The 19644-nt window shown below is 44.5% G+C and overlaps 2 protein-coding genes and 1 pseudogene across 2 annotated transcripts in view; 2 read left to right on the top strand and 1 right to left on the bottom strand.

Annotated features, from left to right (window-relative positions):
- Positions 1–10890: 10890 nt before the first annotated feature.
- On the top strand, positions 10891–12231 carry LOC125995868 (casein kinase I-like; annotated as a pseudogene).
- Positions 12232–15927: 3696 nt separating this feature from the next.
- Positions 15928–19644, top strand: part of LOC125996117 (histone H2A type 1-B) — a 949462-nt gene continuing 945745 nt past the window's right edge. The window contains exon 1 of the mRNA XM_049765069.1: positions 15928–16335. Coding sequence (XP_049621026.1) covers positions 15928–16320 — 393 coding nt within the window. The 3' untranslated portion in view covers positions 16321–16335. The remainder of the gene's footprint in view (positions 16336–19644) is intronic.
- H1-5 (H1.5 linker histone, cluster member) lies at positions 17724–18401 on the bottom strand. Its single transcript, XM_049765048.1, has one exon. It carries the CDS (start codon positions 18399–18401, stop codon positions 17724–17726), a length of 678 nt encoding a protein of 225 aa, XP_049621005.1.

Below are 19644 nucleotides of genomic sequence, written 5' to 3'. Positions count from 1 at the left end.
ATCAACTTTTATAACCAAAAAAAAAGAAGAAAGAAAGAAATGGAGCCCGAACTGTGGGAGGAACTTGGCTCATTCTGTCTGTCTCTGGCTCTTTACTCTCCTGTCTCTGTCTCCCTCCCCCCATGCCCACTTTCCCCCTTTATCTGAAGTTTGCTTTCTCTCCATTTCCCTTGCAATTAACTATCTTCTGTTGAATGAAAGACAAAAATTAAAAAGTAACAACAGTAAAAAAAAAAAAAAAAAAAAGTAATCCAACAGTAGAAAGTAAAATAGCACTAGCACTGTTCCCTGCTGAACCCCTATTTCCACCACAAATATGGGGGGGGGAGTTTTTGATGCCCTTAGAAATGTCTTATTTAGAACTGTGACTTGCTTGGACATTGACCATTTGAGACTAACTGAAGTTATTTGATGATATGTCACTTATGGAACTGGAACATTTTTACATCAGATATTTATTTGAGAACATTTTGGAATAGACTGCTTTTTATTTTCTTTCTTTCTTTTTTTCCCTTTTAAAATTTTTTGAGCAAAACACCAACAGATCAAGAACATTTGCTTCATAAAACTAGATCATAACAGAAAAGTTGCTGGAATACAAACGACTTGGAATTTCAGAGACAGTAGTCACTAAAGGTTTACAATTTTACACACCTTTAGAGTAATCAAATGACTTTTTTGTTTCTGTTTTTAGACTCCACCTGAGGTTGCTCAGGGCTTATTTCTGGCTCTGTGCCCAGGAATCACTCCTGGCTGGCTCTGGGGACCATATGGGATGCCAAGGATTGAACCTGGGTCAGCCAGCTGCAAGGCAAACACATTACCTCCTATACTAACTATCCTCAGTCCCGCTGACCTTTTTCTTAAATATATTTACTGGCGTGTATGTTGTTTTTATACTGTATTAGGATATTGCTTCACCAAAACACCACAAATCTATAGGGGCTTTCTCAGTGACAGGCAAGGCCAAAAAAGGTCAGAGATCACAAATTTTATGAAGGGAGTGATGGATTTGTTGTGTACTTTAAACATCAGTTGTACCTAGCTATCTATATATCAAATTCTATGCTGAAAAGACCAATTGGGGTGGGGCAGGGACTTAGAAGAGCTGGTTACCTTTTTTTTTTTTTTTTTTTTTTCTTTTTTGGTTTTTGGGCCATACCCGGCATTGCTCAGGGGTTACTCCTGGCTATCTGTTTAGAAATAGCTCCTAGCAGGCACGGGGGACTATATGGGACACCGGGATTTGAACCAACCACCTTTGGTCCTGGATCGGCTGCTTGCAAGGCAAACGCCACTGTGCTATCTCTCTGGGCCCTGGTTACCTTTCTTAAAAGAATTAGAAAAGACTAACAGTCCACTGGAAGCTATTCAATAGTACCTTATTCAATAGACTGCATTTCTGGGTTTACAGAGGCGAATTGGTGGAAAGCTGTGGTTCTATTTCATATTTTATTCGTCGCTTTCTTGGTTAAAAATCAATTCTTAGGGCCCGGAGAGATAGCACAGCAGCCGATCCAGGACCAAAGATGGTTGGTTCAAATCCCGGTGTCCCATATGGTCCCCCGTGTCTGCCAGGAGCTATTTCTGAGCAGACAGCCCGGAGTAACCCCTGAGCATCGTCGGGTGTGGCCCAAAAACAAAACAAAACAAAACAAAAAATCAATTCTTAGTTAGGCATTACTATTTAAGTGCATGCAAAATTTTGGTTCAAGAATACGACCCAGTGTCTCACATGTCACGACATAATCACTAGTTCCATCCCTGCCACATGCAGACATTGTATTAAAAAAATATCAAATGAATTACTACATTGTGTAAAAACAATTACTACAGCATCTTCACTCTTAAGAACTATTTTATTTGAATAATCAGCAATGATTTCAACATGTAAACAAGGCCCTTTTCTGCTAGCACACAATTTGATCTGCTTGCTGACTTTTTTCTTGGATGCAATAGGTCATGAGTTTAGAAGTGGACAAGCCCCATGATCTACAGGGTGAATTGGCAAACAGGAAAGCAAGAGAAAAGTCAGTGTCCCAGTACAAAACCCTTTAGGCACAGGCCAGAGCCAAATACTATTAACAGATAGAACATTTGCCTTGCACATGGCACACCCACTTTCTTATTTAGTCCCCAGTATATTCCCTGCCAGTGGGATATCTGAGCTCAGTGTTGGAAGTAAGTCTAGAATACCATTGGGTACAGCCCCAAAACCAACCAAACAAAAAAAACAACAGAAAGAATGAATGAAAATAAAAAACTTTCAGGGAGGAGTCTTTTTTACTCGAGAACTGGAACTGCCACACGGCTTTTGCATTTGGTTACTCTGATTTAAGTTAATCTCAGCCTCCAAACATTCAGACTAGTGATCGACTAACTAACCTAGCCATTCTAGGCATGACCTTAAAAACAATCACTGTGTGTACATTTAAAATCACTCGAAGTGCAGCCAAGACTACGGAGATTGATTCAGTTAGGAATTTCTTCACATGCACACAAATATCTTGTTTATTCATAAACCAAGTCAGGTTCTAGAACCAGAGAAACCACTGAAGATTTACTTGGGGATGCTTTGCACTATTTCTGAGAGACCATTTGAGTTTATTTCCTTGCTGTATCCTGAAATGTTAGGCAGTCACCTTCCCCCACTCATGAAACAGCCCCCCAAACCATCCAGATTGCTCCCAAAAGGCCTGCATTGCTAGTATAAGCTGATTTATTATTGCTTTTATCACAGAGACTGCACAGTGGACCACAAAACCTGGCAGAGCTTGGAAGGTGCTAAGAATGCAGAATTTCCAAGGATAATAGTAACCAAAGAATAAGGCAGTCCTGCTAGGGAAACCAGTTGGTCCCTCCCTATTCTTCCGGATTCACTCCCAAGTCCTCTTTCCCGTAAGTCACCTGAGTTAAGCATCAAGTGGATATGGTAAAGCTGGGAAGAGATAGGGAGTATTTTTATTGGGAGGGTGGGGGTCTAATCCTCAAGGGTTATTCCTTGTTCTGTATTTTGGAGTGACCCCTAGCGGTGCTCAGGAGATCAGAGGATTCAAGTCTGTTTTGATGACATACCGGAAGGCTTGGCTAGTGCCTTTCCTTCTGTGCTATCTCATTACAAAATGGAGGCCATCGCAGAATCCTGCTCCTATTACTCAAACTCTTTCTGCAGGGGACAAAGGGACAAATTTAGGTAGAAGCCCTGGATTTGCATCCGTTTAGTTTGAGTAGATAAAAACAGGGCAAGATATTCAGATACAATGAACTGGCCACTTCCAGGTCTGTAGTCAATGCCCACCGACCCTAGTCCTTAAAAATTTAGTTGACGGGCCAGAGAGATAGCACAGTGGTAGGACCTTTGTCTTGTATGCATAAAGACAGTGGTTCAAATTCATATGGTACCCTGAGCCTGCCAGGGGCGATTTCTGAGTGTAGAACCTTGAGCGTGGCCAGGTGTGACCCAAACCCCCCCCCAAATTTTTTTTCAGTGGATAAAAACTCAATCATGAACAATTTTGTAACTGTGTATCTTACAGTGATTCAATAAAAAAAATTCACTTCACTGGAACAGTAAGTATAGCAGGCAGGGAGTTTGCTGGCCTATTCAGTGTCCAGTGCCCCATATGATGCCCAGGAGTAAGCCTTGAGCATTACCAGGTGTGGTGTACCCGTCTTCCCCCCCACCCCTTGCAAAAATAGTAAATAAGAAAGGGACTGAGCTTTTTTTTTGTTTGTTTGTTTTTGTTTTGGGGCCACACCCCTTTGATGCTTGGGGATTACTCCTGGCTAAGCGCTCAGAAATTGCCCCTGGCTTGGGGGTACGATATGGGACGCGGGGGGGGGGGGGGGGGGGGGGGGGGGGGGGGGGGGGGGGGGGGGGGGGGGGGGGGGTGGGGGGGGCGGGGGGGGGGGGGGGGGGGGGGGGGGGGGGAGGGGAGGGGATCGAACCACCGCGGTCCTTCCTTGGCTAGCGCTTGCAAGGCAGACACCTTACCTCTAGCGCCACCTCACTGGCCCCAGGCCTGAGCTCTTGACTCATCTCATGGGGGAAGTCTAGCCAGTAGTGTCCCCCTCTGCAGATACTTCAAAATCACCTCCGCTACTTTCAGCAACCCTCCCCCCCACCTGGACTTTCTGGCCTTTCCTGCTTGGCCTGAAGCCTGAACTTGTGGGAATGAGAAAGGACCCATCTCTTCTGTCCCCCAACTTTAGATTTTACTGCCTGTTCTATTCCTCTTTTCTGAGGGGGGGGCCGGTGCTCAGGAATCAGTGCTCAGGAGTTATTCCTGGCTCTGCACTCAGGAATCACTTGTGGCAGGCTCAGGGGACCATATGGGATACTGGGGCTCAAACCCAGGTTGGCTGAATGCAAGGCAAGTGCCCTTCCTGCTGTGCTATCTCTTGGGCACTAACCTAATATTTATATGGCAGAGCTGTGTGGAATAGGGCGGCTGGAAGAGAAGGTCCAGGCACGGGACAGGATTCCAGGGTCAAAGGGACCAGATAGAGCATCTCTGCAGCCTAGGCACCCCGCCTCAGTCCTCCCGAAGCCCTTCAGATGGACTCCTAGGGAAGCTTCGAATCAGATCACCTCCCATCTGTGAAACTGCCTTGATCTTGTCCTTGAATTTTTATTCTCTGGGCCTCATCTCCTGTACCCCACCCCTACACACACACTTCCAGTTCATCAAAGTCCTCAAACTTGTTGAGGACAACTCCAATGGCTCCTTTGCATGGACTCAGGGAATTCAGGGAACTCAGCTGCCATCCTTTCTCACTCCCTGAGGTCACTGACCCAGTGTGACTGGCCTAACGTGGTGATAGGGGTTCTATACAAGGGTCAGTGGGAATAACCTGGAAGCTTCCAGGCCTGTCAGGCCTTTCCAGAGGACACAACTGATGATGTATTCAAAGGCTCACATCACAGTGCTCCCAATCCCTTAAAAACAGCAGTGGGGCAGGAAAGAGGAAGGGGGTAAGCACCACAACACCACCTGGTTTGACCTTGTGGTCCTCACTCTAATATACACACAAAACTCCAGTTTCATTTTAATGACTGCCCACTATTGGGAGCCTAAGTTGAAGTCCCAGGGCATTCTCAAATAATCTTTTTATTTTACTTTATTTAATTTTTGGCTTTTGGGCCACACCTGGTGACGCTCAGGTGTTACTCCTGGCTATGCACTCAGAAATTGCTCCCGGCTTGGGGGACCATATGGGACACTGAGGATCGAATCCAGATCTGTCCTGGGTCAGCCTCATGCAAGGCAAACATCCTACCGATGAGCTATTGCTTCGCCCCTCCCCTTTTTTTTTTGCATTCTCAAATGTTCTTGCTCATTACTTTCCATCACTGTTAAGTGAACACAATTACTGACATAATACAGGAGATGTTTGCCATGTTCTTTTTGTTTTGTCTCGAGGACTGAAATTTTTCACAATGTGGTCTGGGGATCTCTGGGATTGAGTCAAGGCTGAAATCATCTCCATAATAATCCAGAAGCTTATTTCCCATTTTTTGTTTTGTTTTGTTTTTGGGGTCACACCCGGCAGCACTCAGTGATTCCTCCTGGCTCTATGCTCAAATATCGCTCTTGACAGGCTTGGGGGTCGGGAGGGGGGCATGTGGGATGCCGGGATTCAAACCACCGACTACTGCATGCAAGGCAAACACTTGACCTCCATGCTATCTCTTCGTCCCCTTATTTCCCTTTTCTATTCTCATTTTCTCTCTTATTTCAGTGCCAGCGATCGAACCTTAAGGCACAAGAGAGCAAGTGGGCTGCCACCGTTGCCTGCCCTGAGCCTGATTCACTTGAAGAGTTCCTGTGACTATGGGAACAAAGAAAGGATAAAGTGGTCTCTCAAACAACATATTTGAAAATTACATCACTCTTTTTCATTGAATTTAATTATTCTGAAGATCTAGGGGGTTTTTTTTGATAAAGTTTGTATGTTAAAAGAAAGTGGATTGTTGTCATTGTCATTTATAAATTTTTTGGTTTTGGACCATACCTGGCGATGTCTAAAGCTTACTTCTGGCTCTACTCAGGGATCACTCCTGATGGTGCTGGTGCGGGTGTGAAGGGGATATGGGGTTCCAGGGATCAAACCTAGCATGCAACTCGATTGCCTTGCCTGTTGTCCTTGTCTCTGGCTTTTGGATTCTTTTATACAAATACATATGTATGTATATATTGAAGGAAAATAAGAAAACTTGTATAAGTAATCTCATAGTTTTGTTAGATTTAGCTGTGCTATTAGCTTCAGATTTCTAACCCAGCAGTAAAACAATTCACTGATGCCAGTGAGCTACAGACTGACCCAAAAAGATAAGAGATAGCCGTATGTGCTTGTGAAATATAGGAAATAGTCAGGTAAAGATTGATGTTGCTTTTAGTTCTGTCATTGTTTGCTGGCTCAAGGCTATAAAATAGCTTTGAGATCCTGATGGGCCAGACTTCTCCCAAAGACCCCCATCCTGGTGGGTTTAGACATTTCCAAGGAAAAGCAAACAGACCACCGGAATGTAAGCTGAGATAAAGCGGCACCAGGGAAGGGGACTGTATGGTGTGAACTAAAATTTATGCTGACCTGTGGAATGTTTGAAATATCACCTTTTGTAGTATTGTGTAACTGACAAGAAATGGAATGGAATGATTTGAAGAGTAAATAAGCTGCTTGAAAGTTTGGTCGATTGTCGATTGCTAGGAGACAGCCCTGGCGCATCAGAAATAAAGTCGCTTGCCTGAGTTCTGTGGGCTCCTGGTATTTCCTTGGTCACGAAGCCATTTGCTCTCTAACATATACAATGTGTTTTTATTATATATGATTTATATCATACATAATTTACATTATGTACATATATACACACAAATATATATAGATTTGCTTGGCTTTGGGCCACACCTAGCAGTGCTTAGGTGTTACTCCTGACTATGAGTTCAGAAATCATTTCTGTTAAGTATGCATGGGGAAACATGAGATGCCAGCGATCAAACTAATGTTGGCTGTGTACATGGCAAACTCTACCTGCTGTGCTAATGCTCGGACCCCCTATTATAATTTTCAAATGAATATTTTCCCAGCTAAAATTTCTAGCAAGTAAATATCACTAGTTAGAAACTCTGGAAACCCACACTTGTGCATTTGAAGACTGAATGGGTCTGTGAGAATCAGAAGTCTGAGATATGTCATTGGAATGTTCCTATGTGGTTCCATTTGAGCTGTTTTTCCCATGTTCTTTGCCCACGTGCAGTGCCCTCTGTTAAGTGCTCCCATGCTTAGTCTGGTTCATATGGGAATGTTAAGCTCTTAACATTGGGGGGGGGGGGGCTATACTCATCAGTGTTCAGGAGATCTGTACTCCTCTACTCTCAGGAATCACTACTGGTGACCTGGTTTGAACCCAGGTTGATTGTATGCAAGACAAGTGCCTTCCCCACTGTGCTATCTCTAACTCCAAGGCCTCTACCATCCCAGACCTATTTCACAGATAGTTTTGAGGACAGTTAAGAGTTCAAGCTTGTCTGCCTAATACTGGACCAGTTTCTAAACAGGGTCATGAAGTGGCCTTTCCTGTATAATAATAATAATAATAATAATAATAATAATAATAATAGGTTCTGTAATCTTTGGTTATTTATTTAATTTTTTTTTTTTTTTTTTTTTTTTTTTTGGTTTTTGGGCCACACCCGGTGAAGCTCAAGGGTTACTCCTGGCTATGCACTCAGAAGTCGCTCCTGGCTTGGGGGACCATGTGGGACACGGGGGATCAAACCGTGGTCCATCCTAGGCTAGCACTGGCAAGGCAGACAGACACCTTAGCTCTAGCGCCACCAAGCCGGCCCCAATCTTTGGTTATTATTAAGCTCAATTTTTTGCATTTCTTGAGAGTCCCCTGTTTCAACATGGGGTACTTATTTGCTCTTATGGGACTAGCACATTTCCTATAGCAACATCTTTACTTATAAAGCAATGAAGCTGGGGCTGGAGAGATAGCGCAGTGGTAGGGTGTTTGCCTTGCACGCGGCCAACCCAGGATGGACTTGGGTTTGATTCCTGGCACTCCATATGGTCCCCTGAGCCTGCCAAGAGCAATTTCTGAGCAGAGTCAAGAGTATTCCCTGAGCATCACCAATGTGGCCCAAAAAGCCAAAAAAAAAAGACAAAGTCATATTTATTTACTTATTACACTTTATGTTTCTGATAGTGCTAAAATCGAGGAGTTCTATGGACTTTAACATAACAAGTATTTGGGGCTACTCTAGGCTCTCTAAGGACTGCTGGAGCTCAGGCATTCAAATCATATGCTCAGCCCTTTGAACTATATCTGACTATAAGATGCCCCATTTTTTATAGCTTATTTTTGGGCCATAGCTGGCAGTGTTTAGGGCCTCTGTGCTCAGAATCACCCCTGGTAGGGTTCTGGGGACCATGTGTAAGTGCCTTACGTGTTCTTTGGCTCTGGTTCCTAAGAAGCATTTCTCCTCTCTGTTCTCAAAGACAGGGAACAAAAAAGCAGAACAGATTTTGCCTTGGAGAAGATGGAAGAAATGATTTCTGTTTCATTTATGTTTAGTTCTGTTGCCTTTTGGGACACTCCTGAGACGCTCAGCGGTCTCCTCGTAGAAGCTACACCCAGCAGGTCTAGAAGATCCTATGGGATACTAGGGACCGAGTTCTAATGCACCACATGCAAGGCAATCTGAAACTGTGCTATCTGTCTGGCCCCCTCATAAAATTATTTTTAGATGATATCATCTTACAATCAATATAGTAGACTTCTGACCATTTGTCTCTGTAAACTACCAACACAAGACAAATTGTCTTAAATTACATAAAAGACAAATACTTAAAATAAGCCTGACTTATGAGATGAATCCCCAAAATGATAGCACAGCGGGTTGGGCATTTGCCTTTTGCCTTGCACGCAGCCAATCTGGGCTCAATCTTAGGCATCCCATATGTTCTCCTGGGCCTGCCAGGAGTAACTTCTGAATAAAGAGCAGGAGTAACCCCTGAGTGTTAATGGGTGTGTCCCCTGCAAAAAATAAGAGGGGTTGCAAAATGAGATAATCAAGGACAGAATGAGGATGAGGAGAGAGAGAATTTCAACAGTTGGCAAAATGTTTGCATTTCTGGGATCACATTAAATTGAGCACACAGCCAGGAATAGTCCCTGAGCACTAGTGTTTGAACTGACATCCACCCCACTTCATTTCTCTAAATAAGAAAATGAAAATGCAGGGAAATCTGAACAGAAACATATATAGAGGGAGCCATGAAGGCAGAGGAAGAAGAGCTTGGAGTAGGCCATTTCCAGCCTCCCAAATCATGCTCTGGTTGACTCCAGATCCTAAAAGCACTTTCTCTTAGGTCATCACCTTGCTATACAGTCACTATGTACTACAAGCTAATACATTAACTAATACATTAGCTAATACAAGCCAATACATTAACCTAACAAGCCATTGCCAATCTTCTTTATTTATAGGTCAAAATCCAAAGATATCTCAAGCCCTTATGTCACTGGATTAGAAAAATAAGGAAGGAAATGGACACTGTCTATTATAGAACCTACTTCATCAACAGCAATTCAGGACTCCTATTATTCCCCCCTTCATGGGAAAGTCAGAGAACTGGTCAGAGTTCTATGGATCAATGCCATGTTGTAGAAAACTCATTTCAAAATTTAGCATCTTAAGAGCAATCTTTCATAACATCACAGAGGTTAGGAAGTTGAAAGAAGCCCAGATGATATTGTGGGTTCAGCATCTTATGAAGCCTGAGGCAAAGGACTGGGGTCATAAAAGTTTATTTGAAGCAGGAGCTTTTCAGAAGCAAGCAAAGGCTGTCATTTTGGCTGGAGGCCTCAGCACCTGCCTGCTGGGCATGTTCCTACATGGGGCAAGTTGCCAGTAGAGCAAGGAACACATCTTCATGGGAGTTTCTTACCTAAACCTGGCCTAGCACACCAGTTCCTGCTATCTCCCAACACTGGCATGATGAGGGCAGGGCCAGTGCACAGATCTCAGCAGGTGAGGTCATTGGGAGCCAGTTTAATAGCTGAGGCCAACATTTATCACAAAACCAAACCCCTCAACTGCCCAGCTGGAGAGTTTCATATTACAAGAGAGACAAACTCCTTTTCTCATCAGTTAAGTCAAAAACTCTAGATGGGAGCTGATGAGAAGATTTTTTTCCAGAGCCTTTTGGGGGCCACCCCTGTGCTCAGGGGTTACTCTTGACTTTCTCAGATTCAGGGGAGGAACCTTATGGGATGCCAGAGATTGAATCCTGGTCATCTGTGTGCAAGGCAAACAAACACCGTACCCACTGTGCAATCTCTTTGGCTCCAGATATAATGTTTTTAAAGTTCTATCAGAAATTTGGATGAGTAAATAGGGCACAAGAAGATGATTCATTCAATGGACTATACATTATTACATTAAAATGTTCTTCTGAGGGCCCGGAGAGATAGCACAGCGGCGTTTGCCTTGCAAGCAGCCGATCCAGGACCAAAGGTGGTTGGTTCGAATCCCGGTGTCCCATATGGTCCCCCGTGCCTGCCAGGAGCTATTTCTGAGCAGACAGCCAGGAGTAACCCCTGAGCACCGCCGGGTGTGACTCAAAAACCAAAAAAAAAAAAAAAATGTTCTTCTGAAAAAAAATTCTTTTGTTGTTGTTCTTCTGGTTTGTTTGTTTGTTTAGCATACCTGAGGACAGGGGGTATTTTGCATTGGCTGAAGTTGGAGGAGCAAGGTGGCAGCATTGGCAGAGTAACAGGGTCCCTTTGGGTAGAGCTGTCAGCAGTGGACTAGCCTAAAGACCTTGGTCGACCCTCCAGCGTGTCATGCTTGGCCCCAGCCTCCATCCTCCTATCTCAGAATGGTGAGCAGCAGCAGCAGCAGCAGCAGCTCCAAAGCTGAATTCATTGTTGGAGGGAAATATAAACTGCTACGGAATATGGGGTCTGACTTCCTAGGGGACATTCATCTGGCCATCCACATCATCCACGTTGAGGTGACAATGAATTCTTTTAATTTTTTTTTTTTTTTTTTTTTGGTTTTGGGCCACACCCGGCGGTGCTCAGGGGTTACTCCTGGCTGTCTGCTCAGAAACAGCTCCTGGCCGGCACGGGGGAACCATATGGGACACCGGGATTCGAACCAACCACCTTTGGTCCTGGATCGGCTGCTTGCAAGGCAAATGCCGCTGTGCTATCTCTCCGGGCCCGTGACAATGAATCCTTAGGGATGCTGGTAACCTCCATCCCTCTCTCCCCTACAGACAGTGGTCGTGAAGCTAGAATCCCAGAAAGTCAAGCATCCTAAGTCTCTGTACAAGAGCAAACTCTATGAGATCCTTCAAGGCGTTGTTGGCATCCCCCACAGATGGTAATATAGTCGGGGAAAGATGACAATATGCTAGGCATAGATCATTTTGAACCCAGCCTTGAAGACCTCTCCAATTTCTGTTCAAGAAAGTTCACAATGAAAACTGTACGTGTGTTAGCTGACCAGATGATCAGTAGAATTTAATATGTGCATACATATTTTAAACAGAGATATAAAGCCAGATAACTTCCTAATGGGTATTGGGCATCTCTGTAATAAGTTATTCTTTATTGATTTTGGTTTGGCCAAAAAGTACAAAGACAACAGGACAAGGCAACACATACCCTACAGAGAAGATAAAAATCTAACTGGCACTGCCCAATATCCTAGCAGTAATATACATCTTGGTATTGAACAAAGTCACCGAGATAACACGGAATCATTGGATATGTTTTGATGCATTTTAATAGAACCAGTTTGCCATGACAAGGACTAAAGGCTGCAACCAAGAAACAAAAATATGAAAAGATTAGTGAAAAGAAAATGTCCATTCCTGTTGAAGTTTTATGTAAGGAATTTCCTGCAGAATTTGCTGTGTACTTAAACTGTTATTGAGGACTGCACTTTGAGGAGGCCCCGGATTACATGGATTTGAGACAGCTATTTATTTCGCATTCTTTTCAGGTCCTTAAACCACCAATATGACTACAGTTTTGATTGGACAGTGTTAAGCAGAAACACTACAGCAGACAGCCTCTTCAATTGGGCAGGGTCAGCAGGCCCAAAACCACCACTGACCAGCAAACTGACAAAACCAAGAGTAACAGGAAAGGAGAAACAAACAAAAGTTGCCCCATATTTTAGCTGCTGTTGCAGTAAAGATGGATCTTAGACTTCTATGCTTTAGTCTACCAGGGATATTATTAGGCTTGAGTTTAACCTATCGCAGAGCAAATAATCATTAAGTGGTCAAGCAACTTTAAAGATGAGCAAATGCTATCTTTGCCTAGATAAAATTCTTTTTTTTTTTTTTTTTTTTGGTGGTTTTTGGGTCACACCCGGCAGTGCTCAGGGGTAATTCCTGGCTCCAGGCTCAGAAATTGCTCCAGGCAGGCACGGGGGATCATATGGGATGCTGGGATTCAACAGATGACCTCCTGCATGAAAGGCAAACACCTTACCTCCATGCTATCTCTCCAGCCCCAAGATAAAATTCTTAATCCATATTTCCTATACTAGAATCCTTTAATATTTTACAATGTAATCCACATTTCAATTTCTGTTTATTAGTGATGGGGTTTTCCATTTTAAAGCTATATTTGGATAGTTAGTATAGCTAATTATAAATTTTCTGATTAAACTTGAAACTCAAAACAATTTTCATCACAATACATTTTATCACACTTAAAAATTATCACAGAGGGGCCCCGAGAGATAGCACAGCGGTGTTTGCCTTGCAAGCAGCCAATCCAGGACCTAAGGTTGTTGGTTCAAATCCCGGTGTCCTATATGGTCCCCCGTGCCTGCCAGGAGCTATTTCTGAGCAGACAGCCAGGAGTAACCCCTGAGCATCACCGGGTGTGGCCCCAAAACCAAAAAAAAAAAAAAATCATCACAGAGGAACCCAGAGAGATAACATGGAGGTAGGGCATTTTACCTTACATGCAGAAGGACGGTGGTTCAAACCCGGCATCCCATATGGTCCTCTGAGCCTGCCAAGAGCGATTTCTGAGTGTAGAGCCAGGAGGAATCCCTGAGCTTTGCGTGTGTGACCCAAAAACAAAAACAAAAAAATAATTATCACAGAACTTGAAATGCTTAAGGAAGGGTCCCTTCTGTTTTGCTACTACATAGTTTTAATCTGGTTTTAAACAGTGAGTTCTGCTTTCTCTTGTTTTGTTTTGTTTTGTTTTGTTTTGAGTTTTCAGGACCATACCAGATTGTGCTCAGTTTACTTCCACCTTGTTGTTGCAGGTCAGTCTCCAGAATCAGGATTTGGTCAGTCAGGGATCAAACTCCAGTTCCCAAATGCAAAGCATGCTTTCCCTGCAGCCATTCACACTATTTTTATGACTGGCCCCTCACATTTTTCAAGTTGAAATTTGAATGTGTTTAGGTTAGAATTTCTACTTTGTTTTGAACTTAATCTAGCTGTGTTCCGGGTACCAAGTTAGTTGTCAGGAATCAAACCTGGATTGGCTATTTGCAGGACAGGTGCCTAATCGGCTCCACATCTGATCTCTAGGCCTACGTTTCGATTTTAATTCTGAGTTAACTTGGAAATCTGTATGTTCACCTTGATAATCCTCATGGCTAATATGCAGTAAATGTAGGTAATAGTTTCCAGCGAAGTTTATTTTAAGAAAGTTGATTTAGGGGCTGAAGAGATAGCATGGATCTTGGACTTCTATGTCAACAGAAATACTAAAATCAAGATTTTTTAAAAAAGGGGCCAGAGAGCTAGCATGGAGGTAAGACATTTGCCTTGCATGCAGAAGGATGGTACTTCGAATCCCGGCATCCCATATGGTCCCCGGAGCCAGGAGTGATTTTCTGAGCATAGAGCCAGAAGTAACCCCTGAGCTCTGCCGGGTGTGACCCAAAAAACAAACAAACAAACAAAAAAGTTGATGTAGCAGTGCTCAGAGTTCACTCATGACTCTACTCTCAAAAATTGCTCCTGGTGGGCACGGGGGACCATCTGGAATGCCGGGGTTCAAACGAACGTCCTTCTGCATGCAAGGCAAACGCCTTACCTCCATGCTACCTCTCCAGCCCTGATTTAGTTTTCTTAAACCTTAGTATTTATGTAGACAACAAGAGATCTTTTCAACAACTTTTCAGTATATAATAGGCATAGTGGAGAGATAAGTCCAGCACTTACCATCCATACTGTTCTCAGGGTTTACTTAATCCGGTATGCTTAATGAAAGAAGAGGACTCCCTGCCTTCAATAATAAAAGCGAGTTAACAGCAAAAGATTTCTAAGCATGAATGAGGAACAGTAGCAGAGCAGATAGATTGGAGCAGCATTTGTTTCTCACCCAAATCTAGAAGTCTTAGTTACTATGTACATTAGTCAGTGGTCGTGGATAACCATCTACTTGGTGTAAAGAACTTAATTTCAGTATAAACTGGCTCTGAGCAGCATTGTTGATGCTGTATGCTGACTTGTAACCGTAATTGTAATTGTGAATACTGAGGTAGTGAAACATGGTGTCCAGTTTGATGTTGCATTTTTTTTTTCAAGTGGAAAAGATAACTAAATGTTTGACAGGAATTGGAAACAAACAAAAAAGATTTTTAGATTAAATCACTGTGAGATACAGAGTTAAAAGTTGTTAACAGTGGAGTTTCCTTACACAATGTTTCAACACCCGTCTGTTCACTGGAGTCTGGTGTAGGCTTTGGATGCTGCAAGGTCTGCGCCCCAGCCCTGTGTGCTCCTATAGGCCTTATTGGGAGAATCCTCTGATCACAGTCGTGGAGTTTTCTGCCAGATACAGCTCCAGGCCAAAGAAGTAAATAACTTAAACAGTTCCACTGCATGCAAAAAATAATACACTGGGAATATCAAACTGATGACCATTTTATTATTACCTGGTTACATGAATTAGCCTCCATGAGAGGAAATGTGGTTTTATGCTCTCTTGGTGCAGAGAATGAAAACTAAAACCAGCCCAGATTAAAGACGTAGCAGAAATATTAGAATTGATCAGAGCTCACATGGGCCAATATCTGAATGCTTGTCACAGGTACTTATTTTTATAATCTTGTGTTTATGAGCCCCCAGGAAAATGATACACTTTCGAAGGGTGAATTTTTTTTTTTTATTTTATAGGAAAATGGTCATTTCAGTCATTGAGGGTCATTCTAGAACAAAATGAGTCCTGTTTTGGAGAGGGAGCAGACATCTCAGGCTTATGCAAGATGAAAGGCATCAGATGAGACAGCACAGTTCTGCAAAAGTAACAACTTGCATTGAACGGGAATATTCCTGAATGGGTTGTAGAAACTAGACCCCAAAATAAAATAAAACAAGATGCATGTCACAAGCTTGCCGGGATTTTCTAACTGCCACGTTTTGCTTCTGCACATCAACTTTGCTTCAGATCAAGAAGGAATGTGGGCTTGTCTCTCCAGCCTATATAAGGAAATCATTTAAAGTTTGCGTGAAGGAAACCCGGAGACTCAGAGAGACACTGGCCAGAGGGTCCTCAGCAGTTTAATAATAAACTTTCTCTACTTTCACTTACTTCTGTTTCGGAACTTTGTGTCCAGCGATAACCTAACGCATCCAAAAAAGTAAAAAACATTGTTGCGCCTAGGCGACCCCTTGCTACACAGACCTTGATGCACATTGTAGCCCCAAATCTTGCGTCTAATTGGTGCAGACGGTCTCCGATGATTATGTCACTACAGGGCATCCAATCAGCCTAAGACTATTTCGAACTCTTAGCTTTATTGGATGAAGGGAAATATGTTTAAGCCAATTGGACAATTCCATTTTCGCGCTCAGTGACGACTATAAGGACAGCGGCTCTAGCTGGACCAATTCAGACTAAATCCTGGTCTTCTGCATATCGACATGTCTGGACGCGGCAAGCAGGGAGGCAAGGCCCGCGCCAAGGCCAAGACCCGCTCTTCCCGGGCCGGGCTGCAGTTCCCCGTGGGCCGCGTGCACCGGCTGCTCCGCAAGGGCAACTACTCGGAGCGCGTCGGCGCCGGCGCCCCGGTGTACCTGGCGGCCGTGCTCGAGTACCTGACGGCCGAGATCCTGGAGCTGGCGGGCAACGCGGCGCGCGACAACAAGAAGACGCGCATCATCCCGCGCCACCTGCAGCTGGCCATCCGCAACGACGAGGAGCTCAACAAGCTGCTGGGCCGCGTGACCATCGCGCAGGGCGGCGTGCTGCCCAACATCCAGGCCGTGCTGCTGCCCAAGAAGACCGAGAGCCACCACAAGGCCAAGGGCAAATAAGCCGGCCTAGGGGCGCTCTGCTTCCAAGGCTCCAAACCCAAAGGCTCTTTTCAGAGCCACCCACAATTTCTGCAAGAGATCTGAACACTGAGGAGAACGTTAAACCCAATGTTAGGAGTTTAAAGTTTACAAACAAGTGTCCCTTAACCCTAATTCAATTGACTTTCAATTTTTATTTTTTTCTCTTGTTTTTTGGGCTACTCCTGGCAGACTCGGGGGACCATTTGGGATGCTGAGATTCGAAACGTCCTTATGCATGCAAGGCAAACGTGCTACCTATATGCTATCTTAGCTCCAAAACTTTAATATCTTTTGTTTTGGGGGGGGCACACCCGTTCGATGCTCAGGGGTTACTCTTGACTAAGCGCTCAGAAATCGCCCCTGGCTTGGGGGGACCATATGGGATGCCAGGGGATCGAACCGAGGTCCTTTGGCTAGCGCTTGCAAGGCTAACACCTTACCTCTAGCGCCATCTCACCGCCCCCCTTTTGTGTGTGGTTTTTGGGTCACACCGGGCAGTGGTCAGGGGATACTCCTGGCACGCCTTACCTCATGCTATCTCTCCGGCCCCTTCACCGACCCCTTTTTATTTTATTTTTAACTTTATTTTCCTTACCACACCGCATTGGCGCTAAAATGCACGATTTCTTTTTAAAGGAGCTGTATTACTTTTGGCATTTTCTAGCAATAATGTTTAGATAAGAGTGGAGTTTCCCCCAGTAAAGTATGTCCCATATAAAATATCTTTAGAGACAGCATCCATATGATCCCTCGAGCCTGTTTCTGAGCGCATAGCCAGAAGTACCCCTTAAATGCCACAGGGTGTCACCCAAAAAACAAAAACAATTAAGGTTATCTTTAGAAGTTTATAAATTCCAACCAAACCCAAGTTACCTCCATACATATTGTGGGCTGAGCTAGATAACGTGACTGCAAGGGTGCGCAGCAGTCTGTGTCCCTCCGTGAACATCCCATTGCCCACGTTCCCCAGTTTTGACACCGAGACAAGAAAAGTTCCGTTTTCCAAAAGGCTATTCAAAATCTATGCCTCATGTGAAGCCTAAAAGGCTTTATTGCCTGTACAGTCAATTATATTTGGCGCCTTTCCTGCCAGCAAGTTACTGTGGCGCACAGCTCTGATGTATGAGAAGTAAAAGGAAAGAACCAATGAGCTGTAAACGGCGGGAATTTTGAATAGAAGGGCTGGCTATATAGACAGCCAGGAGACTTGCCAGCTCAATCTTAAATGTTTTAAAGTCACTCTTTATTATACAGAAAGGCTAAGCGGAAACAAAATAGACAAAACCTGTGATGGTTAGTGCCCAGCTATTTTCAGAGATCTCTGGGTGGCTCTGAAAAGAGCCTTTGGGGTTGTATCGCTTTTTTTGCAAAAAGCAAACTTCCTACTTCTTTTTCGCCGCGGTCTTCTTGGCCTTGGTCGCCTTGGGTTTGGCTGCCTTGGGTTTGGCAGCTTTGGGCTTGGCCGCCTTGGGCTTCACCGCCTTGGGCTTGGCGGGGCTCTTGGCCGCCTTCTTGGGTTTGGCTGCCGCCTTGACCTTCTTGGGGCTCTTGGCCACCTTCTTGACGCCGGCGGCCGCGGGCTTCTTGGCCTTCTTGGGGGTCTTCTTCACTGATTTCTTGGCTGCCGCGGCCTTCTTGGGCTTCTTGGGGGTGGCCCCGGCGGGCTTCTTGGCCTTGGAGGCGCCAGCCTTCTTGGCTTTGGGCTTGGCCTCCCCGGAGGCAGCCTTTTTGTTGAGCTTGAAGGAGCCCGAGGCGCCGGTGCCCTTGGTCTGCACCAGGGTGCCCTTGCTCACCAGGCTCTTGAGCCCCAGCTTGATGCGGCTGTTGTTCTTCTCCACGTCGTAGCCGGCGGCCGCCAGCGCCTTCTTGAGCGCAGCCAGGCTCAGCCCATTGCGCTCCTTGGAAGCGGCCACCGCCTTGGTGATCAGCTCGGACACGGGGGGCCCAGAGGCCTTGCGCTTGGCAGCGCCACCCGCCGCCTTCTTCGTCGCCTTCTTCTTGGCGGGAGACTTTTCCACCGGGGCCGGGGCCGCGGTCTCAGCTGGTGCCGTCTCCGACATGGCAACAAAGCAGGAAGAAAAGAGCACTGGAAAGAGAGTGACTCAAGTTGCAAAGTTGCAAGTTCTGCAATAGCTGCCGAGCTCAGGCCCGGGACTTATATAAGGCGGCGCTGGCCTGTGATTGGCTGGAGCATGCGATCCACCGTGCAGGCCACCGCCTCCTCTCGCCCCGGGACTTGCAACTTGTGTTTGTTGGATCCCCAAATTTGATGAAATGCTAGAAAGCAGAGTTCAGAAACGGTCACTTTGAGGTGCCCCAGGAGGAAAGCACCCTTCGGGCTCCCCTGATCGTCTGTGCTTTTCTGAATTCTATGCTAACGATGGAGGATATTTTAATAAATTCTACCCTGTTTTCAGAGGCGCCCACCGGATTTCAGACCTGTTGATGTTTAGGTGCATTTTGTATAAATTTAACTAATTAGTTAGTGGATTTTGTCCCCCTAACCGTTTGCCTTTCCTTTCGCCCTTTGATTTTTCTCAAGTGGAAAGATTCTAATTACTTTAGTTTGAGGACAAATTTTGGTCCCAAGTCTAGAGAGTAACACAGGCACAGGATGGCCGGGTGCGCACACAACAGCGAATTAATCACAAAGACCTTCAAAAACCGGTTTTGCCTTTCTGGGATTTGCACGTACCAATGTGTAGAAAAAAGACACTTTGCAGCTTGGAAAAGACCCGTTGCCAACGTGACTTATTGGCATCTTAGTGCTGTGCATGTTCAGGCGTCAATAAACTGATTTGAAAGTTATTATCATTAAAGATGCAAGTGCCTCTACTTAGGTAATTATGAAATATAAATGAAAAAAATTATGCTCAGCCTTTGCAAAATAATTTAAGAAAAAATATACTATTATTCAAGGGCTTTTAATACTTCTCAAAAGCAAATTATGATCGGACAGAACTGTCATATTCTCAAGATGATCTTCCTAAACTCCATAGTTTAGTAACACGGAACAAGTTTGAGTTTTCCCTCTTCTGTAAGTTAAGTACTCAGGAGTCGTCAGTGTGACTATGTTATTAGAGACCTGTATTTTAGAAGAATTGGGTTTTACCTAAAAAAGGATGAGAAATTTGGAGGTTACAGAGGCCCAGAATAGTTAGGGGGAACATAAGGGTGAATGAAATGGACAGTGCTGAAATTGTGAGGTCTGAAGTCGAATTGGCTATGTATGGTGTGGGGGTGAACATATCTTATGCCTGAATAAGCAAGACAAAGGGAAGATGAAGTTATCTCATGCACAAT

Source organism: Suncus etruscus, chromosome 18 (genome assembly GCF_024139225.1).
Source record: "Suncus etruscus isolate mSunEtr1 chromosome 18, mSunEtr1.pri.cur, whole genome shotgun sequence".
Lineage (NCBI taxonomy): Eukaryota > Metazoa > Chordata > Mammalia > Eulipotyphla > Soricidae > Suncus > Suncus etruscus.
The sequence above is the reverse complement of the archived record's forward strand: the minus strand, read 5'-3'. Positions and strand labels throughout refer to the sequence as shown.

Bases quoted from the DNA above. Each gene is read 5' to 3' on its own strand.
- H1-5 (XM_049765048.1), bottom strand. From the start codon at position 18,401: ATGTCGGAGACGGCACCAGCTGAGACCGCGGCCCCGGCCCCGGTGGAA.